Source organism: Prinia subflava, chromosome 1 (genome assembly GCF_021018805.1).
Source record: "Prinia subflava isolate CZ2003 ecotype Zambia chromosome 1, Cam_Psub_1.2, whole genome shotgun sequence".
NCBI lineage: Eukaryota > Metazoa > Chordata > Aves > Passeriformes > Cisticolidae > Prinia > Prinia subflava.
In genome coordinates this window covers 29,071,699-29,098,171 of record NC_086247.1, presented here as the reverse complement: position 1 = coordinate 29,098,171, position 26,473 = coordinate 29,071,699, and the positions used below count along the sequence as shown (strand labels likewise).

Here is a 26,473-nt window from a genome sequence, read left to right as displayed (position 1 = left end):
ACTGGCATACCCCTGTGGGGTGGACAGTGACTGCCTGAGCAGTTCTGTTCTGGTTTCCTTCTCTCTCTTTTTTTTTACATACTGAGCTATTCCGTACCTTGACCTACGAGTTTCCTTGCTTTTCCTTTTCTGTTTCCCACACACTGGGCATGGGGGAGAAGTGAGCAAGTGGCGCAGAGAGCAGGTTGCCCAGAGAGATCACGGAGTATCCGTGTTATTCAGGACCCGCCTGGAAGCAGTGCTGAGCCATGCGCTCCGGGCTGACCGTGCCTGAGCAGGGATTTCGGCGCGGGTGCCCGCTGTGGTGCCTCCCAGCCTTTCCCGTTCCGCGGCTCCGTGCAGCGCGGCGCGGTCACGGCCCGGCGCTGCCCACAGCGCCTGCCCGCGCGCCCCGGCCGCTCCCGCCCGCGCCGTTACCGCGCGCCGCGCCTCGCGCCTCACGCCCGGCACAGGGACCCGCCCCGCCGGCACGTGCGGGAGGCGCTCGCGCCGCCCCGCGCGCCTATAACGGTACCGCCGCTCCCGGGCCCCGGGGAGGCTCGGCCGCCGCTCCGCTGCCGCTCGCCCCGCGCGACCCGCGGTGTCCCCCTTCCCTCCCTGCCTCCGGCAGCGGAGAGGGCGGGCTGCGGCCCCTCGGCGCGGACAGATGTGGGGGGAAGGCAAGGAGGGTCGGAGGGGGTCGACCCCGTCCCCCCCGTCCCCCCCCCCTCGCCCCACACTGGGCGGGGCGAGGCGGGGCGGGCGGCGCGTGACGCGGCGCGGCCGCAGCGCGCCCGCCCCCCGCCGGCCCCCCCCTCCCTCCTGCCCGCCCCCCGCTCGCGCCCCCCCCTCCCCTCCCCTCCCCTGCGGCGGCGGCGGGCGGCGGCCGCGGTGCATTGTGGGCAGCCCGTTGTTCATTTGCCACCCGACCCGATCCGGGGCCTGTCGGGACGGAAGCGCCGCCGCCGCTGAGCGATCGAGCGGGATCCATTGTGGGCAGCCCCGCGCCCGCCGAGATCCAGGCCGGACCCGGGGGAGCGGGGAGCGAGCGGCCGGACTTCGCTTCTCTCGGCCGCCGCCCCCGCACGGCAGCCGGGCGCCTCTTTCCCCCGCCCCGTTCCCGCGGCGGACGGAGCGCTCGGCCGGGCGGGGGGCGCGGGGCGCGCCCGCCATGTTCGCGGAGATAAACCGGCGGACGCTCGCGTTCCGCGGCGGCGGCCTCGTCACCCCCGCGGCGGCCGCCTCGGCGGCGGGGGCCGAGGCCTGGGAGCGGCAGGACCCCGAGGCGCTGAACGGGCGCGGGGCGGACGAGGAGGCGGAGCTGGAGGGGCTGGAGGCCGAGGAGCTGGAGGCCACCGCCGCCGAGGAGAAGGAGCTGCTGCTGCCCCAGGACGCGGCGTCGCCTCCCGCCGCCGCCGGCCCTATGTTTGCCGAGAGGAACCGCCGGACTCTGGCCTTCCGCGGCGGCGGGGGGCTCTTGGCCGCCCACCCCGCCGCCAACAATGGCTGCGAGGCCGCGGCCTGGCCGCGGAAGCACTTCAATGGGCGGGGGGCGGACGAGGAGATGGAGCTGGAGGGCGCGGAGGGACTGGAGACGGAGGGGCTGCTGGAGGGCAAGGAGCTGGTCCAGGACGGGGGTTCGCTGAGTGACAGCAGCGACGATGAGGAGGACGGCGAAGGGGGCAGCCTGGGCGACGGCAGCGGCGCCGAGGGCGGCAGCTGCAGCAGCAGCCGCCGGTCGGGGGGCGACGGCGGGGACGAGGCGGAGGGCAGCGGCGAGGGGGAGAGCATCCGGCACTTCCCGCTGGCCAGGCCCAAGTCCCTGCTGCAGAAGCTGCACATCTCCTTCCAGGGCTCCTGGCTCAAGGAGTTCCCGTGGCTCTACTACTGCCAGGAGACCGGCCTCATGTCCTGCGCCTGGTGCACCGCGGCCATCGCCGCCGCTGCGCCCCCCGAGCTGATCATGTCCGGCGCGCCCCTGCCCGGGGGACATGACGAGCTCTGCAAGGGCACCCGCAACTACAAGCGCACCCTGCTCCTGCGGCACCACCTCTCCGCCGAGCATCGCCTCAACGAGCCCGGCAGCGCCGAGCAGGTACGGCACGGGACGGGGAGGGGGCGGCGGCGAGGCGAGGGGCGGCGGCGGGGGAGGGAGGGAGGGGCAATCCCGGCCTCCCCTTTGGCATAGGTGAGGTTTTCGTGTGCTCGCGGTGTGAACTTCTTTAAATGGCTGCTCGTGGTTGTTGCCCGGCGGGCTGGACACGCCGCGCCGCTCTCGCTCGCCGCGTCCGCAGCGGGAGACGAGCCCCCTGTGGGAGCTGGGGTGACTCTGCCGCTGGATGCGGGCAGGCACAGCGCGGGCTGTTGTTTGTGACTGCTCCGTTCCCGTTATCCGTCCGGGGCCGGCGGGTGCCGCTTTCATTAGTTCATCTTTATCTCGTGAAGATAAACCGGCGATGTGGGAAAAAAGTTGCGTAGGAATCCCAGTGTCACAGCACTGATTTAAATACGCTCGTTACAACTTCCTCCTGCGGTACGGGCGGAGGGAGGGCAGTGTCCGGCCAGCGACCGCTTGTGAAACGGGGACTGGGCGGCGTGAAATTGGAATCGCCCTGCCGCGCTTGGCGGTGTGGCCCCGGTGCTCTAATCGGATAACTCTGTGTATTTAAGTTCTTCGCGCTGAAATCTCTTTTTCCCGATTGCGTTGCTTTGGATTGAGTTGCTGAGCAAGAAGTCTGCAATCGCTTGGTGTGTGTTTGAGATAAACATGTGGTTTCCTGAAAGCCGTGTTACTATGCCAGCGCTCCTCTAACGCTGTAGGAGTAGTGAAACTCTTCACGTTCCCCGCTGAACTTCAAATCACTATGCTTCTTGGCTGTTTTCATGAATGAGGCAGGGCTTGCCCTAGAACATATGTGGATGAAAAGCACCCAAAGAAGACTTGTATTGAATCCGCAGCCTTCTGCAGCCTTTTCTCCTAGGGATGCCTGCGCTGCTGAAGTTCGCTCGATCGCTTCGCTGGCGTTAAACTTGCCTGCGGGTATTAGCTAGTGTTGCTTCGGGTTAGGCTAGTCCTTGAATTGTTAGGCTGCTAGCCGGAATTAAATGATTAGTCACTCCGATTTTCTGCATTTAGGATTCAGTTTTAATTAAAACACCCCCCTTGGTTGCATAGTTTTATTTGAAGCCTGAAATACAATGCGGTAGTTAGGTTGAGGTTATTGCTTGAGCACTCTAAGGAGCTCAGGGTACCTTGGACAAGAGCTGCTAGTCAAATGTTAGGGCAGGATATCAGGATTACAGGATGACTTATAAAATGTTAGGTGAACGATAGTTTTCTTAGAAATACTTGGAAATTGTATGCAAGTTTTATGTGAAGCTGTTGCAGGACTGCAAGGGAAACCTTACGGTGCACAAATACCAGTTATTCAAAATATTATTTTTGGATTTGCAAATGCAACATTCACCCTCAAGGTGATTAATACTACCTTTTCAGTGAGTGTGGTTTTATAGCATCTACTGTTACAGATGTTTTGTGGTAGTAGGTCATCTTATCAGTTTTCTTCAGTCTTCTGGGGTTTGCTATTCACTCTGAAGTGTTTTAGCCAAATTTGCTTTCAATTAGTTGTTTCTAATTAAGAGACTTTTACTCTTAGTTTCTTTTACTTCTTCATATCTTTGAAAATGTTCCAGTTTTGCATAATGCTATTGCAGTACGTTCTTTACCGTCTTGTTGCTTAGTTTCCAACTTTGAGTTGTGAATGATTACTCTGCAGAAGTATGTTCTGTCACTGTGTAGCCTCCTGTGTTAGTGGATGCTGCTAATCCCTGCCACACTTGGAAGCTTCTCTCACTCTGTTTTAGCTGTATTTAAATAAAAGGTATTCCAAGCATTTTTTCCCTTCTCAGTTAATTTTTTTTCCTTCCTGATCTCTTACCCTGAGTCTGTTGTAAAACTGTTAAATTCTGGGAGGGTGGAAGGAAGGACAATATTGGTTGGTTCTCACAGTAGCCTACAAGTTAATGTGTGTATTTGAAGATTGTAAGTGTTTGTTTGAAGACCTTTCATTGCCATGGGAATATTTGTAAAAATGAATCTCTGCTTTTATACCACAGATCGTTTGAGAAAAAATATTTGTAGTAACTGTGATAATAAATGAAACAGTAGGATAGATGAGTCAGTGATTCTTCTGTAGTAAAGATAAGATTGGGACAAAGGTAGCTGTAAAGAGATTGATTTTTTTTTTTTTTTTTTTGAGAGGAAAACAGTGCTTTGTGCATTATTCTGCAATTACATTTCAGTTAAAAACTTCTCATGAGGGAAGGAATTGCAGTTTTTCAGGAGTCAGTGTAGTTTTCTTTGTGGCGCACTTTCACGTTACAGTTTCTTTATCGAAAACCTGATTAGGAATCTCTGTTTTCTTTCCCTTCTATGTTTAATTTCCGTATCCTTTCATACTCTTAATGGCACTTGAATTTCTTTTGATACATATGTTTAAATTAATACCAAAACAATAGCCCCATTTTTTCTAAATGCCATGATACCAGATACTTGGAACAAAAGTAGGTAATTTGTACCCTGACCGTATTTCCAACATACATAATGAGGCAGCAAAGCCGTTTGGATTTAATGAAACTTGGGAGAGATCTTTCAGCCTTTGTGTTGGGGACAGCACACATGTATTATGGACTTGACAAGCCTCAACTGCAGGGCATGTTTAGCAGCTGCTAATAAACATATGGCATAGTGCCACCACTCAAGCACAGAAAGGAAATTGTAGGTGTTAAGATAGTAAAGCAGTGGAAATTTCTATAGGTCTGTTGGATATTACACTTGTGAAGAAATAAATGATGATTTCAGTTTATTTTTGGGATACATTTAATTTGGAATGCCAAAATACATCACAAGTGGTTGCAGCTGCTGTAATTCAAGGTTACTGAGCTGTCAGCTGATGCTTCTTTCTAAGACCAAACTCTTGAATCATTTTCTAGTCTAGTTTTTAAAATAATTTTTCTCCACGTTAAAGCTTAAAGAAATCTATCATCATCTTGAAACTACCTTTGTTTTTTTAGTGAACAAGCTATCGTGTTGCAAGAATCTTACGAAACGGATGCTTACTGGGAAATCACAGCAAAATATTGTTATTCTTTGAATTTGGGTCCATAAGATGCAGATTTATTGGCTGCTGGGGCTTCCTCCCCTCAAACCATCTTCTTAAAATATTTTCTTTCTGGACATAATTTAAAGCTAAGCTTTGGAAATACTGCCAGAAAAGCTTTCTCCAGTCTAACAGGCATGTTGGTTTAAAGCAGAAGCTCTCCAAAAGGAGGAAGGCCTTTGATGTGTTATTTTTTCCATGTGAACTGGAATTGTTTGCATTATGTGAGCAGTGATGAATGGAAGTCATGCTTCAGATGTTAGTTACATTACAGTGTTCTAGAGTTAACTTGTAGACTTACTCTTAGCAGAGCAAAGAAGTTGAGGAGGAAGTCAGGCCTCGGAGTAAAGGCTATCACTTAGTGTATTTTCTTGTAGTGTTTTTATCAAACCTCAAACTACTCACTTTAATATTAGGCAATTAATGAAATAATTTGAAATTGCTGCGTTGTCTGTGAGTGATGCTGTGTGTGTACAGTGGAGCATCGTGTGCAGCTGATGGAAACATACTTTGAGATAATTTTCCTCTGTAGCTGCACGTGATTAAGAAGCTGCTGATAGCTTACTTTTTTAGAAGATCCATTTACCAGAGTAAGGATTAATTTGGGGGCCCAGGGAACTGCTGTAGAGCAAGATGTGGTAATGGGGAAGGGGTTAAAAAATGTGGCATAACTGCTATTCATATACATGCAGCTGAGATGGAATCTGTGGTTAGATTGGTTTGGGTTTTTCTTAATTCTTCCTGCCCTCACTGTTCTTCCTTCCAGGGACAGAGTATGCTGATGGAACAGTAGGAGAAAGAAAACTAAACAAACTAAACTTCTAGTAGCAGTTTTTGATCATCCGTTTCTGCTCCTGTTAGCTTTTGGGCAACTTTACTAATGAATTATACATATAAAGTAGTAATTTATCTTTATGTGTATTTAGAGAAGTCTGTTTGAAACTGAGCACAGTATTAGTTTCCTTAAGCATCCTCTCTTCTGTTACAGCACTTAAATTCACCCACAGAGAGAAGTTATTGCTTTAGAACATTGAAGATTGCACAAATTGAAATGAAATTGTGCTGATTTTTATCTTTTATTTCTTACTAGTGTGTATTAAAGGATGAGGTTGTTTGCTGTTGAGGTATCTTAGTTGATGAGAATATGGGGTCTGTATTCTGGAAATATATTTGATATCTAAGCAAATATCATTCATTTGTTGTTCTCATTAGACGAAAGAACCCTTATGATGATGTGTCATGTAAGTAACAGAAGTTTGCAAATACACTTTTTCCTGTAATTATTTTCTGCACCTTGCCTCCTGTTGAACTGTGTTGTATTTTTTTCTGTATCAATGTCTAAATCTCTTAAAGTAATACTATTTTATTCATTTTTCTCATAATAGATGTCAGTTCTACTTGTCATTCTTGGTATACATAGACTTGATAACTGTTCAGATGTCAGGACTTCACTTGAGTCGTGACACTAAGTGTTGTGCCATACCAGCAGTAAAACAGATAGATTTTGTTGTGCAGTTAGTTTTAGAAATGTTTATGCACCTATTTCTGCAAAGCTATAATAGTAACTAAAGCTGTAATACTGATTGATCTCTTTCTCCAACACACACCCCTATAGCCTGCATACAGGTTGCATTTTGTCTCATTTTCCCCTCAACCTTCTGGTCTTGTCATAATGAAGATTTCAGTCTTGTTCTTCTGTAGCACATTTGTGATCTGTAGCTCATCCTCACCATGCTGGCTCATCCTGTTCTCAGGAAACAAAACCCCCACATTGTAATTTTTTTTTTGTCCCAGCTTGATTGGGCACTTATACATGCTTAGTTAAAATGTACTCTATCTCCATTATTTAATCAGACATTTGTCAAAAGAAAAGAACTGCTGCAGGTTGTTTTTTAAATTTTATGCAGTATTTAATGCGTTCTCAGAGAATGAAATTGGCAGCTATCATAGCATCTACCTAACACTTATCATGTGAGCTGCAAGTCACTGATGATTGATGAGCGTGACAACACTTTAGCGTACCGTAATTTCCATCTTAATCTGATCCAGTATCAGCGTAATTGGTGTTTTGAAACTATGCAGTGCTCTGGTGCTGAAGTGACAGGAAGCTAATCCAAAACCAAAATCTGCTAAGAACTTAGAATGACAGCCTTAGCTGTCCCACATCTGGAGCTAACTGTTTCACAGCCTTGATCGGAGGGAGTACTTGGAGTGTGTTAGAAAGTACACAGAAAAATTAAGATGAGGTTGGGCAAAGATCTATTGCTTGTTTTCACATAAAAGCCTAACTGCTTTTATTTCTTCCTCTTCAATGAAGTGTTTTTCCAAGAAGAGTAGAGATTCAGAAGCAACTTGAATGTAACAGCAAACTGAAATTTCTCTGCAGGAGATGCTGGAATGGCACAGTTTCTGTTTTAGTTATACGGGGCCTTATTTTCTGCTTATAGATGTAGTTACTATTTTAGATGTAGTTACAACCTCAGTTGACATTCCAGCGATCCACACTGGGATTATAAATTGAGATGAGTACTGATTTCATCCAGTGATGCCTGTGGGGTGGAAAGTGACTTTTTAAAGATATGTAGCTGGTTTCTGCCATAGTCCCAAATTAAAAGCAGTACTTTCCTGCAATGTGTATTTTAGCCCCAGCATAGCTTATGGGCTCCTGACTTTGCTAACATTACCTTCTTAATATTGATTTTGACCTGTAATGTTGAGGCAGGGGAGCTTTAACACCCTCTCTAGCTTCCTAATCAGTCAGGTGTTTTAAGAGATGAGAGAAGAAAATAATGATTTGGCTTGGAGCTCTCCAGTTTTGAACTTTGCCTGTTTGCTAGGAAAGAAGAGAGAATCTTGGAGATGTAGAATGAAACAGACTGTCATTGTTGCTGCTCTTGATGGCAGCATATGTCAGCCCATATAAGTATGGTTTCAAATATGCCAGTCTGTGTTTTCTGCTTTCTCCTAGCTGCTGCTTTGTAACATCTCTGAATCATCTTTATCTAAACAGAAGTTAGAAGTTTTCTATGTGCTCTAAAATCCAGTTCAGATCTCTTGACTTCTCCCTGTCTGAACTAATCTTTAATAATGAATTATGTCTTGGTGTTGGATTGTCTGAAAATATCAGGTTTTAGCAAAATTTTGAAGCCATGTTCGAGGTCACATCTTGAAAAGGTTGTGTGTGTGTGTAATAAGTATTGTGCCAGTGTTCCCACTGGTAACTTTGGGAGGCTTATTTCAACAAAGTCTGAGTTAAGTATTTTAATAGAAGCTTAAGTCGGGGGGGGTTTTGTCATCTGCAGTATTTTGTCTGCTTGTCATGTGATACACTGTTTAATCCTGAACCTGCTGCAGTTAAAAAGCAAAGGATAAATGCTAATTATGTATTCCTGTCTGCCTTTGTGACCAAAAACATAAATAACAAAAAAATATTCTGATTTCAGTTATCTTCTTAAGTTTATTTTCATATCCTTAGTATAGTGCTGAAGAACTAAGGAGAGCATTTATTTAGAGCTAATTATGTTTGTGTGGTTTTTTTAATTGCAGGAGGCAGAGTTACCATCAGAACTGAATAATGAAGGATACTGTGATTTTAACAGCAGGCCAAACGAGAACTCTTACTGCTATCAGCTCCTGCAAGAGCTCAACGAGCAGAGGAAGAAAGGCATTCTTTGTGATGTTAATATTGTGGTGAGTGGGAGGGTCTTCAGAGCTCACAAGAACATCCTGGTTGCAGGCAGCCGCTTCTTTAAGACTCTGTATTGCTTTACAAACAAAGAAAGCCGTAACCAAACCACTGTTACCTATTTAGACGTTGTTGCTGTTCAAGGTTTTTCTGTCATCTTGGACTTCTTATATTCTGGTAACCTCGTGCTTACGAGCCAAAATGCCATTGAAGTGATGTCGGTGGCCAGCTACCTTCAGATGACGGAGGTTGTCCAGTCCTGCCGCAACTTCATTAAAGATGCCTTAAACATAAGTATAAAATCAGAAGCTCCAGAGACTGTGGTAGTGGATTACAACAGAAGATCTGTTAGTAGGGATGGTTTATCTCCAAGGGATCAAAAAGTTGCCAGCTTCTGGGCAACACGAAACCTCACCAACTTGGCAAGTAGCATAAAAACTGAGAATGATCCCTACCCTATTGATGAGGGCCAAATGGAAAGCTACCAAATGAATGACTGCAGTTGGGTCCAGGACAGCTCACCTGAAATGGCTGAAAATGAATCTCAAGGTGAGGGAAAAGTTTTTGTGTGGAATGACATGGGTGCACAAGGACAATCAGTTCAAGAACCTGGAAAAGCAAGAAGGAAAAACCAAACTGCGAAGAGATTTATTTATAATATACCACCCAATACTGAAGAAAACTCTGAAGATTGCTCAGTGTTGCAACCGTCGGTCCCATATCCAGAAGAAGATTTGTCATTTATTAAAGAAGAAGCAGGTAAATATTGCTTAACATCAATTATGTCATTTGAAAATTAAGTATTGACTGAAGTATCTGAGTTTGTAACTTTTGGTTTTTGTTTTTTTAAATTATTATGCTGTATGAATAGTTAATGTATGCATTTGAAGTACTGTCATTTACCTGCCTCACTTTTTGATGAATTAATAGATTTGAAAACTTACTGCAGTTAAGGAGCCAAGTTGGGGTGGATTTGAGACACAGTTGGAACAAAGTTCTTTAGATGCGTCTTGTTTCTAAAGCAGTATAAAATGTATGCTTGCTTAAGACATCAGGGAGCTGTGGGTGTCCTGTCCCCTCCAGGGGCCCTGCTCTGCTCCTGCCTGCGGGGCTGGGGGACGCAGGTGAGCAGTGCTCCCACAGGGGGCACATGGGGACCCAGGGCCGGGCTGTGCAGTGCCAGCAGTGCCTGGGCAGAGCACTGTGGGCTGGGACTGGGCTTGTGTTTCTCCAGTACAGGAGACCTTCATGAGCTTAGTGAGTAGTGTGATGCAACAGAGCAGCTCTGGAGAAGCAGCTGTGCTGAGGAGCACTTCTGCAAATGCCTGGGGGTGTTACTTATCTCTGCTCTTCATCTCTGAACTCTGCTAGCTCTGCTCTAGCTTTACTGGGAGTGTGTGCTTGTGAAGTGAATTTCCTGTACTTCTCTTACTGCCTAAGCTTTGTTAGAGTGCACAGGATTCCTTCTGGCTGAACTGAGGACAGAAGCTGTTTCAGGAACAGGACAGTTGCTGATAGGCCTCAGGTCCACAGCACCAGGTTAGATCCAGCCTAAGTGAAGCAGCTTTAGCTGCAGATAGTGGGGATGGTGAGTCCTCAGCACCAACACAGTTCTGCCTGTGCTGGGCTACACGACTTGCTCTGATTGCAGTGCCATGGAAAAGGACTGCAGAGGGTCTGGGGCTAGAGCTGAGGTTGTGTGTATTAGCTGCACAAATACAGAATTTCTGGCACAATTGAGCATGTGATTTCTGTTGATGTTGATATGGGGTAAATATTCAATGTCTTTTACTGATGGAAATACTGAGAATACATCTACTGTATGATGGCACCAACAACAGATATAAATAGTTGTTTGGATTCTGCGGAATTTTGTATGTGTGCTGGGAAGATTTCTTGGAGAAATAATGGAGGACATGGGCAGTGCAGTATGTTAATTAATTTTTTTTTTTACAAAAGCACCAATGTTTCCAGTAACTTGTTATGCTAAAAAATTAAATTACAAAATACATCCATGTAGCATTTTGATGAAAAGAACTGTATTGGAGACAGAGTATGCTGAATATATGTTCTGGTATCTGTCCAAAACCATTGAAAGTTCTGTGACTGAGTTCTAAAATGCTGGTCAGCTAGAAATCTTCTTAGTATTTTCAGAACACAGCATATATGTTCCAAGTACATAATTACATTCTCTGTCAGTGTCAGAGTTCTTTTGGAGGCCATATCTAATATTTTTGTAATAATACCTTCGCTTGTACTAAGTTTTTGCATGCATATTGTTTGAAACAGGAAGAGCGACTGAAGTAGGGCTTGGTATAGCTTACTTTTCACTCATGGTCTGTTCTTCAGCTTGTGGTATTCTTTCTCTTCTATTTGTGGCTCTTTTCCTTTGCTTTGCAGGTAGATTCCACTCTTAAACACTCTTCTTTTAACTGCTCCCTCTATGCCAAAGAAAAAGTGGAAGAGGGAGGAGTGGAGATTTGGAAGAATGTCAAGAATGAGTTGTAGAGTAACCTGCAGGTTATACAATAACTTTTTAGTTTTGGATTAAATTTCTTGTGGGGATGAAAAACTACCAAAAATAATAGGCCCTGAGAGGTAAAAATACATAAGAAAATGTCATCTGGAATAGCTATAAGACAATTCTCTAAGAAGAAAAATAAAGAATAGTAAATTCTTATGTTCAGAGCTAAAGAGTGTGTTCTCCTGTTGGCTGCTAAAAGGGAAACAACAAGCTTCTATTCTGCTTTGTCATGTTCTGATGGGGATAACACCAGTGGTTATGAACTGTCAGTTCCATGCAGAGTGAGTTTCTGTGCCCTTCATTTAGGTTTGGGTTGGCCCGATGCTTTTGTGATGGGAAATAAATACTGTAGATATGGTGGAAGGGAAGCCTACTTAAGATCACTCCTCTCACTACAAAAATTTATCCCTGAAGCCACTTCCTTGAATTCTGTAGTAAATGAATTTTCCAGTTGGGTACAGTTGGTAAGTATTAGATAATAAACAGTAAAAGCTTTCTGAAGCATCTGCTGCCCCTCTTGTTCCATTGAAGCAAATATGTTAAACTGTTCTTTTCTGAACATGAGTTTTGCTACACATATCCATTAAGGATATTTCAGCTGCTTCTTCCTCTCACCCTGTGTTGCCAGTGACTTTGTATTTAACACCTTTCCTGTAAAAGAAATGTCTTGGTGAGCTTTAAAGAATGTTTAAAAAGTTAGGATGGGTTTGAAATTCCTTGTACTGTCTTACATTTGCTTATATTTTATTTAAGTTTTCTCCAGTTTTAACTATATTAATTAAAGTAGCTGTTTAACGAAAACATTGAATGTTACCACCTATCTCAGTACTTTCCCTCCTAGTTGATAATCTGCTAAAAATCTTTTACTGTTTACAGCCATCATTCATCCTACAATTAACCATTTACCATGGTGAAAATAACCATGCAAACAGTCAGCATATCAATCAGTTTTACAGTGTGTGACAAAAGTTCATAAAAGCTCAGTGAACATAATTCATCATATTCCTAATGTCTGTTCATGGGGTGATTTTGTCAATTTTCATCACTTCTTGGGTATGTCTTTCATCTGGGCCTGGTTGGTTTTGGTTTTTTTTGTACAAGTGTCCTATACTCAGACTTCAGAACATAGCTGTGAAGTATTGCTTATGCTTTCTGGAACTAACAGTGATGATTTTTGAGACTTGCATGCAGTATCCCAGTAATGAAGCTACAAGTGTATAATTCATTACTGTGATTTTTCAGGCTAGATAATGCTGTCCTGTCACCTCACTCTGGTGGGCAGTGAGGGAAAGGTTAACAAGTACAGGATTAAAACAGCTGTTGGTGGAACAAGAGGGTTCCTGACTGATTTTGTAGGGATTCTTAAGGAATTTAATTCAGCTTGCTGTAGAAACAACTAGTTTTCAGAAGGATACAGACAGCACCTAAACCCACTTAGAAAGATGTAGTGCTGGTCCCAGCTTTTGTCGTGATGCAAGGGAGAAGCATAACACAATCTGCTTAGGACTTTACTATAAAGACAGGCATCTTTGTATTTAAAGAAATCAAGATTGATGGGCTCATCAGGACATATATATATTTCTTGTAGGGATAAACCTCACTTGACTGACTGTGTTACAAAAGAAAAAAGAATTGCATATTTTTTGTACTTTTCCATGTTACTATAACTCAGTCAGATTTTCTGTAGACCTCAAGCTGATACTCCGATTAAAAATTTTAAGTTCCTTGGTGGACCTTTAACCACTTTATTTGCCCCATTCCATATGTAATCCAGTCCTGAAGGTGTCAAAGGTTTTTAGAAGTCTTCTAATAACACTGCAATATCTGAGTGTCAACCTCTTCTCAGTTCATTAAATTTACCTCTCCCAGGGATCATCCCAAAGAAAAGCAGATCCTCTCCTCACATTCTCACAATGTGGTCTGTAACTGAGCCTACAACTCTAGGCAATATTTTTGTATTACTGTTGTCAATTTGCTTTTTTTTGGAATTTTTTTTTTTGGTGAATGGGTTGGGAAAGAAGGTTTTGTGTCTACAGATCTTCTCTGCCTGAAAATCTGAGTCCCAGTACAATGCATTGACTTACTAAAAAAATACCAATCTGAAGTGCTGATTTTTTTCATCTGTGAAATAGTGATGATGGTAGCAACTCCATAAATAAAAATGGTCTATTAACAAGAACAATTAATGAACAATTAACTCCCCCATAAAGATCTGCTCTCCACGAGGAAAGTTCTTTACTTCCTTGTGTTTCACTGGTATAATTGTTGGAGGACATCAGCAAAATAGCTTTCACTTTCTTGGGAAGGAATTTTTCAGGGAAGGTATGATAAACTGAAAAACAAGTGTCTAATATATTTGGCTTCAGTTGGTGGTCTTCTGTCTGGGGTAGTTGATGCTAGACTTTGTAGTCATGGCAATATAGCACTTTTTCATGAATGAAAAATAGTAAAAATTGAGAGTAATTGGGAGCAATAAATAGAGTATGAGTAAGATTGCATTTGCAAAGTGTCTGAAGTATGTCTGAGCCCTCTGTTGCAAGAGGCAGTTGAGCAGTAATGTGCTTCCAGAATGAGCCTTTTCAGAAGAAGCAAGGTTAAAGTTGTGAGAAATACTCTGGGAACAAAGGGAGTTTCTTTTCTCCACCTTCCCAGTATGTCAGTCTGGGCAGTGCTGTTTCCTCTGTCATGTTACCTAACATAAGCACCAAATCCAGCTCGCTAATAGCAATCCAGATTGTATCAGTAGATTACCACTGCTTTCTTTACAATCCTTGAAAGCTATGGCCTAATCACTTATCCTGTCTACTTCCTGTCTTTTAAAATTGATCTAGATGAGCAGTCAGTGTCAAAAAATTTAGTGAAAAATAGTATTTATTTTTCTCTTATTTTGGCACTGTTTCCAGTGCTAATACATGTAAAGAAAACAGAAGTTCAGTTCACTACAAACAGCTGTATCTAATGCAGAGTTTTGTCTCTTTTCCTTCAGTGCACCATATGTGTGTGCCCTTTTCTATAATGACCTATTCAATGGCTTCTGTCAGTGAACTTCTCATTATTTCCCATATCATCTTCTACTCAGTAATGTATCCTTTTCTCAGTAATGTATTCTTTTCAAATCAGCATATTTCTAGTTGCAGAAAAAGAAAACTTGTCAAACTAAGGATGTTTCTGGGTTAGACATGTTCTCTCTGTCTGGTGGTGCACACCTACCTCTTGCTTTCAAAACTAACAATCATTGTATCTGGCTTCTGGTTGTCCTTTTTCCTGAGCAGAAATGCAGTACAACGTAAAATCCTTTCACAGTGTTTTTGATAGTTTTTGTTAGCGGTGTAAAAGCCATACAAGCACTTCATTTTATCTCACAGTGTCCTTCTCTCTTCTCAAATCATCATAGTGTGAATTTAGTGCTGATGATTAATTAGCTCCTTTGTATTCTATTTCTTATTATTTTGGCTTTGCTTGATATTGACTTTTATTAAAGATCAGATGACTGAGAGCCTTTTATTCATGCAGGGTAGAAGAATGGGTAAATGTTTGAGGTTAATTGACATTTGGATTATTAACTTACACCTCCTAGAAATCAACTCAAGTGTAAAAAGGTGATCTTAGATCAGAGAAAAGTTGTGGTCAGGTGGCTTGGTCTGGAGATACAGAATATTATTGCTTCTAATTAGCATTTTTTTTTCCCCAAACGTCTACATTACCTGGTTCCACTTTCCCCCTTTGCACCCCATCCCCAGTCTAGCAGTATGACTGTATCCACAGTTGCTTTTGGCCTCCTATCAAGAGGCTGTCATCTGGCTTTAAGTTGACCAGAACAAGTCAGATAATGATTGTGCCTGGTTTTGCAAGCAGGTTTCAGGGGGGGAGTAGCCTGGGTGAGAGGAGAAATGGGAGAAGATATTATGGGCCACAAGGGTCTGTAAATGTGTTGCATTCTGGAAGCTTACCTGACTGTAGGCTCTATATCCAGCTGAGGAAGGTAGTAGAGGCTAGGTATTCCATTTCCAGCTTCCAGTGTGTGTGTAATTAAAATCTGTCCTGTTGGGATGAGTAATTAGACACTAAAGATGCTTTTTTCATGGTTTTGTTTTCAACACATTAAATGTGTGCTTAATCTAGAAAACAGCTTTTCTAGGTCAATGAATTATTCTGAGAATAAGCATTAGGTTTAATTATTATCTACTTAGTCATGTATACAGGGACTGAAGCATGTGTAGCAACCTCTTATCTCTTGTGGTATCTGTACTGGTGTTCTTTCATGTTTTAGTGGGTCTTCTCTTCCAGTTGGAGGTTGAAAGATTTAGTAGCTACTACCTACACTAGATGACAGCTTTTAAATCTATTTGGCTCTATGCTAGTCTTGTGCCAAGATCTTGAACTATGCAGGAGTTGGAGCTCCTAAGTTCCCTCAAACTTAAAAAAATACCAGCTGTGTACATACATGTTCCTAGTGAAATTTGTGTTCTCTTAAATACTGAAGAATTGTCAAAGTGACAGTGTTATAAAATGTGTTCAGCTTGGTCTAACTCTTAGCTATGGTCAGGCTTTGATGTATGCTTATTCTGAAGGCAGCTATACAGTAGTGTCTGTACACAGCATAACGTTATGTCTGTGTGCAGGAAAGACTTGGGCCTGTTGATATTACAGATATTCATCCTATAAGGCAGAGAAAAGTGATCAAAATATTTTGTTACTGACTGACCTTTCACTGTTCAGCTAAAGTTCCAGTACAGAGAGAAAAATCTATAAAGAGAGGATCTAATACTTTAAACATTATAAAAGTGTTTTTGGTTTTTCTTCTGCCTCCTGTAATTTGGAGGCTTTTAGCCTTAAGATAAACTCATCTTTGCTCTTACTCGGACTGTACAACACTGCTTCCTCACTAATCCTTCCTTGTGTATTGCAGAAGGAAATCTTCCTCCTCACCTCAAAGGAATGTGTAGTTGGCATGTCTATAGGGTATCTGTGTTCTATTCCTTGAGCTGTTGAGATGCCGTTGCTGGAGTCCATCACTCTGAATTAGTATAAGGAGTTCTTGCCTCTTTTGGACATAACAGAAGTTATGTCAGTAATTAAAAAAAAATTCCTCACTCCTTTGTGTTTCTTAAGGGAGAGGAAGGTTTATTCCTTTCCCTCTTCTTTTTTCTTTAATAGCAAAATACATAGCTAGATGAACTAAAATACTGCTATTTGACTTTTTCACTCCAGGTCTGCTTTTTAAAAGCTCTGATGGGATGCCTAGTTTAGCAGTCATGATCCAGCTTTGCTTGTTGTTTGCCATTGTCTAATGGATAGGATAGAATTAGAAGCTTCCTACTTGTTAAGTGATATCCTTTTGAACTGTTGCCTTATGTTGCAGACCAAATCACTGCTGCCAGTGGTAATGCTGCCTGAGCAGTTAATGAAACTGCTGTATGTATCTCATGCTGTGAGGATTTGTAATCTGTACTTTTTTCCAGTAAAACTGCAAGTTGGAAGTGTTTAAATATGCAGCTTGCCACTAGCTGCATGAAATTCTGTTTTAGCCCAAGAGAATTTCCTTTCCCCAAAAAATCCTTAGAATGAACAGTGTAGGGATAAAAACAAGTCTTTGGACTATTAAAATAGTATAGTTTCATGCTTGAAAGCAAGAACGCATCTCCCCAAGACTTTTCACAGTGGTGACATTGGGAATCCAGTGTAAGGACACAACTACCATCCAGAGAAATAAAAGGAAATCTGCCAGTTACCACTGCAGTTTGTTTATTTAACTACTGTTTGCCTGTGAGGAAAGTAATGGATTTATTGAGTTCATGTTTTCCCATAAACTCCTGTCTTGGGGACTGGGGGGGGAACATTGACTTACCCTATTGCCAGAAGAGCTTCTGCCCAACAAATACGAATTTGTTGAATTGTTAGTGCAGCTTTATTGTGTGCTATTTATAGTTCTCTTCTCTGTGCTCTGTAATAGTGATTCCATGGTTCACTGATGCAATTCTAATGTGTTATAAGTATGGAATTAAACAAGCCCAGCTCTTTTTAAGGCATTGTTCACTTCTGAATGATTTTATTTTTTAAAGAGGAAAAAAGGATACAAAGACAATGTAAGGTCTTGTCTTAAGAGCAAATGTGAATATTCAAACTAGTCTTTTAAGCTGTTATATTCCAAGCAATTACGGTCTCTTGAATTGATGTGGTTGTGGAGTAATGGAGATGATTATTCAGAGGAGGATTTAGACATAGCTGTAGGATCCTTTATATAAATAAAGGTATTTAAAGCACTGTACACATACCATGGAGATATTTTAAGGCAATTAAAAAAAACCCTCATGCCTCTAGTAGAAAATACTTACTTTTGTACCACCTAGACTGCCTGTGACAGGCCAGGTGAAGTAACTGCATGAAGCAGTTCTAAAGAGAATCCAATGGAAAACCTTTCAAGCCCCCTCATGATGGTAGTGATACGTATCACATATGCTTATATGCTTAATACATATCCTTACCATCAGAGTCCCTGTAGTATGAAAAAGGCTTTGAATTTTTCTCAGGATGGGGAGAAGAAATGGTGCTGTGCAGAGTAGTTCAAGGGTCACACTTCATTGAAATTAGGAATGCAGGTATTTCTTGTTTTAGTGTTGAATATTATGTGAAATCATGTTATAATTACTGTTTTAAGGTTAGAAACTTTCTTGTCCAGTTTCAAAAGGGTATATATTTTGGTAAACAGATTAGATTGATGACTGATTAGAACCCAGGAAGCTAAAGTAAGAATATGTCTTTAATAGCTACTTCAAGTGACTTCAAGTATGGACTGTTGCCGGGTACTTCAAATGACTTCAAGTACGGATTGCTGCCGGGTACTTCAAGTGACTTCAAGTATGGGCTGCTACCGGGCACTTCAAGTGATTTCAAGTATGGATTGCTGCCAGAATCTTGGCCAAAAGAAGCTTGGGAAAATGGTAAGTGTATCTGCTGGAGAGTAGGTTGGGTTTTTTTCCTCTGATAGGGATTCTCTATCTTTTGTATCACTGCTTGTAATATTTGATTCAGTCTTTTAGAGGGTTATGAGATTAAATAAACTTCTTCCATATCATTTGCCTTTCTGGATAATGTACTTCCTTGGAGGGAGGAAAAGGAATTCACATGTAGGGAAAAGTAAAAACAGAATGTGATTTATATCAGTTCTTGTATTGTGACTGACTGTGAAGGTACCTGAGGTCTTTAATACCCTGATAGCTGCCCCTTTCTTTACTAAGATAAATACAGATAAATGGCCTTGGAAATTGAAAACTTGGATGGTGAAGATATGGAATTAAATACAATTTTGAATGGGTATCTCAGCATATTGCTATTAAAAATAAAAGACTTCATTGCAATAAATGTTTTTAGTTCAGTGCAGCTATAATTAAGTCCTCTGTCAGTTCAAGCAAGCAATTATCTGTAATTATTTTTTCTGTCTGAAAACACCGCCATATCTAAAACATCTAAACCAATTGTTGCTAGTTCCTTACAATACATAGTTTTCAGTAAAAAGAATTTATCAAGTACTGGTTAATAGTAATGCTTATTACCTCTTCTCTTTAACTTTGAGCTGTTACTGGGATGTGGCTTATGGTTTATTTTAAATATTTTGGGGTTTACAGTAGAAGAAATTTGGTCATCAGAAGGTGAAATTCACTAGCAGTCAGGAGATTAGAAAGTCTTAGGAGTCTGTGTGTTCTTAAACCATTAAATTCCCATGTATCTTACAGCCCTGATGTCTGCCTTTCTAGAACTTACTTTCCTTCATGTAAACCATTATGTGAGATTATGTTGACATGCAGCTCACATGAGAGCTCCAATATGCAGACTTATGAATATTAGCAAATGTAACTTCCATCTTATAATGGATATAGAAGCTCAAAGGAGGCAATCCTAGATACAGGCCTGTGAGCATGTGCACATAAAGCACAATTACTTACACTTTCTTCCTGCCAGCCTCAGCATTAGAAACCCTTGCACATAATCATGTAGTGTTAGCCAGTGCTTTGTGGGTGCTTCTAGATGGTTATGATTATGTTCATAAATTCTCACCTCTAGTAAGTTGAGTCAGTATGCTATTGTCAAAATCGTGCTTGTATTCTTATGCAGCCTTCTCCATGTCATAGAATCCTTTGTTTTTCTTTTTCACACAGTAATAGGCAGCTATATTAAACTTGTTTTGCATATATCTTTTTAGCAAACTATGTAGAATTCTGCTCCATTATAAGGAAGAAGTGAGATATTCCTACTTCCAGAAGTTTTTCCTATTCTTTTTATTTTTTCTGCTGTTTGATCAAAGTAGAAAATAGGTAAAATCTGAACCACTAACTTAATTTATGAGAATTTCAGAATTTTTCTACCTCTTACTGTCATAGTCCTTTTGTCAATATTAATTCTTACTTAGTTATACTTTCTTTTTATTGATATGTCAAGTCAGATCTTGGTAGACAGTTCCTGCATATAATTCTATATAGAATATCGGGAGACAAGATTGCAAATGTCTAAACGCTGCTGAGTTAGAGGGTTTCTAATCCAGAAAGAAAGTGTTTTCTGGTATAACTGATGTCTAGGAAAATGGAATAAATGGAAAAAATGGTAAATTGTAGTTAACTTAGTTCAGTTCATGAAATAAGGCTTCTGTGGTAAAAATGCTTTGGTTACAAGTAGGTATTTTTCTAGTAGAATTGTACATGCAGAACTTAGCAGCATTTGTGATTTCTGCAGACAGGCATTGTCCTGTCGGGGCATTGTCCTGATTTGGCTGATTTGAAAAGTCATGTGTTTTGCTTTATTGTTTTGACACCTGTTTATTTGCACCAGACAGAACACATTTCAATATTTTTTGTGTGTTTCATCATCTTTTCTCCTGATGGCTTCTTATCTTACAGGCGATTCCTCAGCTTTAATCATGAACAAGTTGAAGTGTCCACACTGTAATTATGTAGCCAAATACAGAAGAACACTAAAGAGACACTTGCTCATTCACACAGGCGTGAGATCCTTCAGTTGTGACATCTGTGGGAAGCTGTTTACACGAAGAGAGCATGTAAAGAGACATTCCTTGGTAGGTAATCTCAAGTGTTCATGTATATGTATGCACATGTACAAGTGGGGTTTTATGGGGTTTTTCAGGTGTTTTGGTAGTTGGAACAAACTGTTCTCTGACTTAATGTAAATTGTCTTATCTTGATCTGAAATGGATGTAGATAAACATTTCTTGGATAACTGTGCCTCTTGTTTTCTTAGTGGAAAATGCAGTGTCAATGAAGACAGTCATTTCAAGGTTATTTGGAAAGTGATGTGATAAAGGGATGCAGTGTATGTATGTATTCTGTGGATAATGAAAAGCAGTTTTGGCTTAGCTTTACTGCAGTAGAACAGCACTGGTCTATAATGCTGCATCACCGTTTTCTGTGAGGGCACCCTGTTAATTCAGCAATTGCACAATGTCTTGGGGTAGTTCTGAAATGTTTATTTCACAGCTAGACAAAGCTGTAGTATAGTATCTGCTTTAAGATTAGGAAAGAATGAAAAATATCTGATGCAGACAGTAAACATCTGTCTGACTTGCATTCTGCCAGTACCATAACCAGCAGTTCAGCTTACCCTGTCTTGTGCATGTTGCATAACTCAGGATTTGACTTGAGTACGTGTTTATCTGAGGATCCAGAGAAAGTATTATCTGTCTTGGGTATTTTGTAGGTACTTTGTATCTATTCTATAAGGAAATTAAGGCTTCATTATAATATATACAATATAAAATCCAAGGTGTGTTTTAGGACAGTAATAAAAGCAATGGTGAGAAAATAGTAACATTTCTCCAAGCTGTGATTTTAAAAATCCCCTCATTTTGAAAGATGTTTTGTAGATAGACTGAAAAGGTTAGTCCATGGAGTGGGATCAATTGCACTTCTCCAAGGTGCTGCACCTGGGTTGGGGCAACTCTGGGTCTGGATACAGGCTCTTGGATGACTGCGTGGAGAGCAGCCCTGCTGGGAACGACTGGGGATGCTGGTGGTGAGAGGCAGGAGGTGAGCTGCCAGTGTGCGCTCTCATCCCAGAAAGCCAAATGTGTCCTGGGCTGCATCCAAAGCAGCGTGGCCAGCGGGGTGAGGAAGAGCACTCTGCCCCTCATGAGACCCCACCTGGAGCACTGCAGCCACCTCTGGGGTCCCCAGAACAGGAAGGGGAACTGTTGGAGATACTCCAGAGGAGGGCTGTGAAAATGATTGGAGGGATGGAGCATCTCTCATATGAAGAAAGACAGAAAATTGGGCCATTATTGCGTCATTGATGGCCGTGCTCCTTCCTTTGGCTCACCAGAGAAAACAGCAACCGTGGGAGTTAGTTGGTCTGCTGGGAGTAGAGTGGGACTTCAGTTTTCTGTCCTGCAGTCTGACCAGGACTTGTAGCTGAAGATTTTTTCCCTCCAGGAAAGGAGATGAAATCAGACTGTGTGAAAACCGCTGTGGAGTGAGCTCAGTGCAGTTCTGTGCTTTAACTGAAGTGTCCTGTCCCTGATCAAGTCTGAATACTTTCTTTTCTTCTCTTCTCCCGGCGCCCCTTCCCCTTTCAGTTCAACAAACCTCAAACATTCTGCCTTGTGTGAAGTATTATAACGAGTCTAGAGGCTGAGGAAAGCACATGTATCAGCTGTACAGATTATATAGCAGAGCTGAAGTAACTATTTGTATCATGACCTAATTCCTTTTTTCCCTTATCTGGGTGGTAATTTCTCTTTTATCTAAAATTTCAGCTTTTTCAATGGGACTTCAAATGAGATATTTAGGCACATAATTGTAATCTGTTGTGGGAACATCAGATGGAAGGAGGAAGTCTTCAATTTAATTTTTTCATGGATAATAACTAATACACATGGTTGCTGAATTCAGTTACTCATACAAGCAACATACTTCCAAATTCAAAAGCAAAGTTTATGGTTAGTCAACAGCAGCCTTCTAATTTTACATACAGACTCAAATACAGGACAAAAAATTATCTAAGGGACCTGGAAAGTTGATGTTGGTTTTAATTGTGTTGAGAGGGACAAGTCATGGAAGAATAATTTTGCTCTTTGAATTCTTGAATTTAATAACTTTTGCTTGTTCTTAATATTTCTAGGATTTAAAATTGTAAAAAGCATTTTTCTAAACAAGTTATCTTGTGTGCAGTGTAAGGGTTTGTGCTGCTCTCATTGCTTGAGTCTTGTTCTGTACCCTGAGGAGCTGTGACCTGAGCACTCACCTGTGCACAGAGCAGGTGACCTGCTGAGCTCCAGTGAGGTGTTTGTTTGTGGGCAGTAGCTCGTAGCTGCTGAGGAATACATAAACAGATCTCCAGTCATCCTTACTGACTCTGGACAGCATTGGGTATCTTTTGGAAAAGTTAAAAATAGGAATTTTTATCTTAATAATTATTATTGTTATTATTGTTTTCTAGTACTATATGCAAATGTAACCTGATATGCCTGTATTCAGCTGTTCAAATTTCTCTTCCACAGGTGCATAAAAAGGATAAAAAGTATAAGTGTATGGTGTGTAAGAAGATTTTCATGCTAGCAGCCAGCGTTGGAATAAGACACGGATCACGACGTTACGGAGTTTGTGTAGACTGTGCAGATAAATCTCAGCCTGGAGGGCAAGAGGGAGCAGACCAGGTGCAGGACACAGATTTCCCTAGGGATGAGGAATACGAAGAAAACGAAGTGGGAGAAGGCGATGAGGAGCTTGGTGATGATGTAGAAGAACAGAACGAGCAGTCTCGATGGGATGAAGGCGGGGAAGTTTGTATGCCTTTAGATGACTGACAGAGCATATGACTTCAGGGTGCTGCAAATGGACATTGTATGCATTGACTGTTTGCATTTTTGGACTGAAGGCTTGTGAAATATGGTACAGGCTGGATGGTAGTTATGTTGCTGTGAAAATGTAGGGTCAAAGCCTTATAGCAAAAAAAGGATTATTAATTTTTTTATGATATTTGCACAGGACTGTACAGCATACAACCTTTTGGTTGAATTATACAGAGTCCTCACATCTACAGTCAGTTATCAAAAGAAAAATGTATTTTTTATTATTTATAGGCTATAGCTACTTGGGTCCTATTCAGACATAGTAGTAACTGTAATTATGTTACACATTCATGTATCTGTTAACATGAATGAAGAAAATTGCAACTTTGTATGGAAATACAAAGACAGCTTTCCCAAATCCACTCGTACTTTTGTCGGTGAATCAGTGAAGCTAATTTGAGCCTAGTGGCTCATTTTCCACAAGCATGTCTTTGCCATACAAACCTTACCTCTCCCGTAATCTGATAGGTGAAAGCAAATCATTTAAATATGTGTCACACACATTGCCAACACATATTGAAATTTGGGTTGAAAACTTCTGGCTCTGTGCTGGCAGGTGCTATGGGTGATAAGCACTGGAGAAGTTGTTAATGGCATTAATTTAGTGTCTGTTTTTAAAGAAGGTTGTTGTTGATTGATCGGTTTCAAAACGATAATGCAGAAGAAATGACCAGTAATGAAAATGACAGACTCATCAGAGCATGGGTAACTCTTGTGCCACTTAGTCAAAAGAGACAGCCATGGTAAAAGGTATCGATGTAATAATGTTTCTTCCCTCTTCTAAACCCCCCTTCTCTCAACATTTTTTGATTTCCCTGGTGTATACCTCAGTCACACAGAATAAAAATATAAGAAATGGAGAAAGTGTCATATTAAAACAACTTTTTGGTCAATAATTTCTTACTTGTCCGTTTTTTGGCTAGTTTATGTGATGTGAATTGGACACTAGGCTATTGTGCCCCTCGTTCATCACTGAACACAAACTATTTTTTATTCTTTTGTACTTCATGGGTCTTGTTAGTATTTAATATAAGCAAATTACATTTAACTTGCTCATTTTCTGATTTTTTTTTTTAAGCAAAACAAAATGTCCAAAGCAAAATAGTGCTCTTTGAGTTGTCTACTTTTCAGGAGGATATGCTCCCTATGCTCTTTTTTCAGATTTTCTAGGAGGCATTGAAACTTGAATTTTTGTTGCCACATAGTTCTTTTTTTTTCTTTTTCCCCCCTTTTTTCTAAGCTTGTAATATTGTACCAATGATTTCAGCCCCTTTCATAGGGAGAGGAGGGCATTACACCTTCACCCTAACCTCCTCTGTGTTGTCTAGCCTAAGGCAAGTGAATCAGGCAATCATTGGAACAATAAGGCTGATGTACTATTATGTCACAGTGAGTAAATATGCAGATCATTTGTCATGACACATAGCTAGGCCAGTGTGACAGTACTGTATAAAAAACAATTGAGGGTCACCATATTTTTCAACTTTGTTTAATTTTAAAATGAGTATATTTTTTCCTGTTTTATGTCAGGTAACTAAATTATGGTAGTTGTGTGGGTAACTTTGAATTATGCTTTGATGGACAAAATCTTACTGGTGCTCCATCTGATCAAAGTTGATATGTATTTAAAGGAACAAGCTTTACTGTTGTCCATAGAACAGTAACATAATGTTAAGACATTGTTTTTGCTGATTGAAACTGAGATGAGAAGTTTGAACTACGGTCATATGGGAATTAAAATGCTTTTTTTTATCATCCACTTGTTTCATTGGTAGTTTCCACATCATTGTAACCTGACATGAATAGTTTTTTTGGGGAGGGTGGGGAGGGTGGGGAACCTTTTTTTACACTGAAGATTACATTTTCTTCTCATTGTTCTAGACTGAAATGAGTAATGTGTAATTCTGGTGGGGTCCAAAGTAGAAATTAGTTGGGCAAAGATGATATGAATGAAAAAAATATTTTAAACGTTAAAGTAATGTTCTGCTTTGTGAATATGTAAGTATAGCATAAAGATTTTTCCATCCCATTTATCCCTTTTAAAACCATAGTTTACAATTGGTAGATCTGTCTATATATATAAATATATATATATATCTGAAATTCACCTAAATCTGCTTTATTAGAATACTGCTCACTTAATGCGTAGAAACTGGACCTGGCTCTACATTCTTAATGTATTTTCCTTTTATTTTTTCCTTTTTTTCCCTCCTTTTGTTTTGTTGGGGTTTTTTTCCTCAAGGTATGAACTTATTCTCTTGGAACTGAATCTTCTTTTACTACTTAAATCATTTATGTATATCTGGTAAATTATGACCAAATTTGTTGTTAGACTGCATTACAGTAAATTGAAATATACACTTGGTACACTACAGAATTGTTGTGCTTTTGTTCTGGTTCTATTTGGAAAGGCAGACTTTAGTAGACATTTGTGTTATTTATAACTATTCACTGGCCTTAATATTCTGTTGCATTGTGACAATCATCATTTCTTTGGTAAAGCTTAACTGCTTGCATTTAGAAGTTGCATGTGATTTCCCATGGTAGGTTGGAGAGAGAGAAATGACTGTCTCTAGCAAATGGTGTGAAATATTTCAATGAGGGTCCACTGTTCTTGTCTTGGAGAAACATAAGAATTTGGATGCCATCTCCAATCTGGCTTTTCTGGATTGTTTTCTTTAGAAGTTCTTTTAAATATGTTAGCTTGATTGGGTAGTTCTAAATAAATAAAACAAAATTTCTGAAGAATTAGTTCTTGAGGGACAGCTCAAGTTTCTTCACTATTATAAGAATAAGAAAGAGATTTTTCTGTGCAGGAAATTCTTTCCCTCAAGAAATGCTGAAGTTATGCTGTAGTAACACGGCAATGGATTTGTCTGTTTAGAGATTTTTTTTCCATTTTAAAAGAAGACTGATGCCCTTAAAATGTCATATTTATCAAATGAAAAGGCATAGTCTTTCATTTTGTCTTCTGATTAAATAATTCTCAACCCAAATGTCTGCAATTTGTGTATTTGGGCAATGCCACACAAGTAGTTTTATGAAAAGAATCATGTCTGTTATTAAAACAAATGAAGTTTGTCTGATGTTGGGGTTTCCCCTTTCTCTGTGGGTTTTTGTTTGCTTTCTGGTCTCTTCGAGCAGTGGTGGGTATCTTTTAGAGATAATCTTACAGAGCACTTCCTGGCAGGGCACTGTGATGCAGGACAAAATTTAAATTAGTAAGTAAAGTCACTTTAGATGCACAATTAGAAGTTCTGGTCAGAGTAGGT

The 26,473-nt window shown here is 41.2% G+C and overlaps 1 protein-coding gene across 2 annotated transcripts; it reads left to right on the top strand.

Moving 5' to 3' along the window:
• The first annotated feature begins 1,018 nt into the window (after window positions 1-1,018).
• On the top strand, window positions 1,019-26,197 carry ZBTB10 (zinc finger and BTB domain containing 10). 2 transcript variants are annotated; one of them, XM_063392006.1, is made up of 5 exons: window positions 1,019-2,074; window positions 8,685-9,582; window positions 18,115-18,288; window positions 20,239-20,414; window positions 22,851-26,197. In XM_063392006.1, the coding sequence occupies exons 1-5, from the start codon at window positions 1,151-1,153 to the stop codon at window positions 23,154-23,156; spliced, it is 2,478 nt and encodes an 825-aa protein (XP_063248076.1). In that variant the 5' UTR covers window positions 1,019-1,150; the 3' UTR covers window positions 23,157-26,197. The 2 variants fall into 2 exon arrangements, with proteins under 2 accessions (XP_063248076.1, XP_063248085.1); XM_063392015.1 differs by lacking the exon at window positions 1,019-2,074 and adding an exon at window positions 2,175-2,448.
• Window positions 26,198-26,473: the final 276 nt, after the last annotated feature.

Excerpts from the sequence above, each read along its gene's own strand:
- ZBTB10 (XM_063392006.1), top strand. The coding sequence starts at position 1,151 with ATGTTCGCGGAGATAAACCGGCGGACGCTCGCGTTCCGCGGCGGCGGC. Across the intron at positions 2,075-8,684 it reads AGCCCGGCAGCGCCGAGCAG|GAGGCAGAGTTACCATCAGA; the intron begins GTACGGCACGGG and ends TTTTAATTGCAG. Across the intron at positions 9,583-18,114 it reads ATTTATTAAAGAAGAAGCAG|CTACTTCAAGTGACTTCAAG; the intron begins GTAAATATTGCT and ends TGTCTTTAATAG.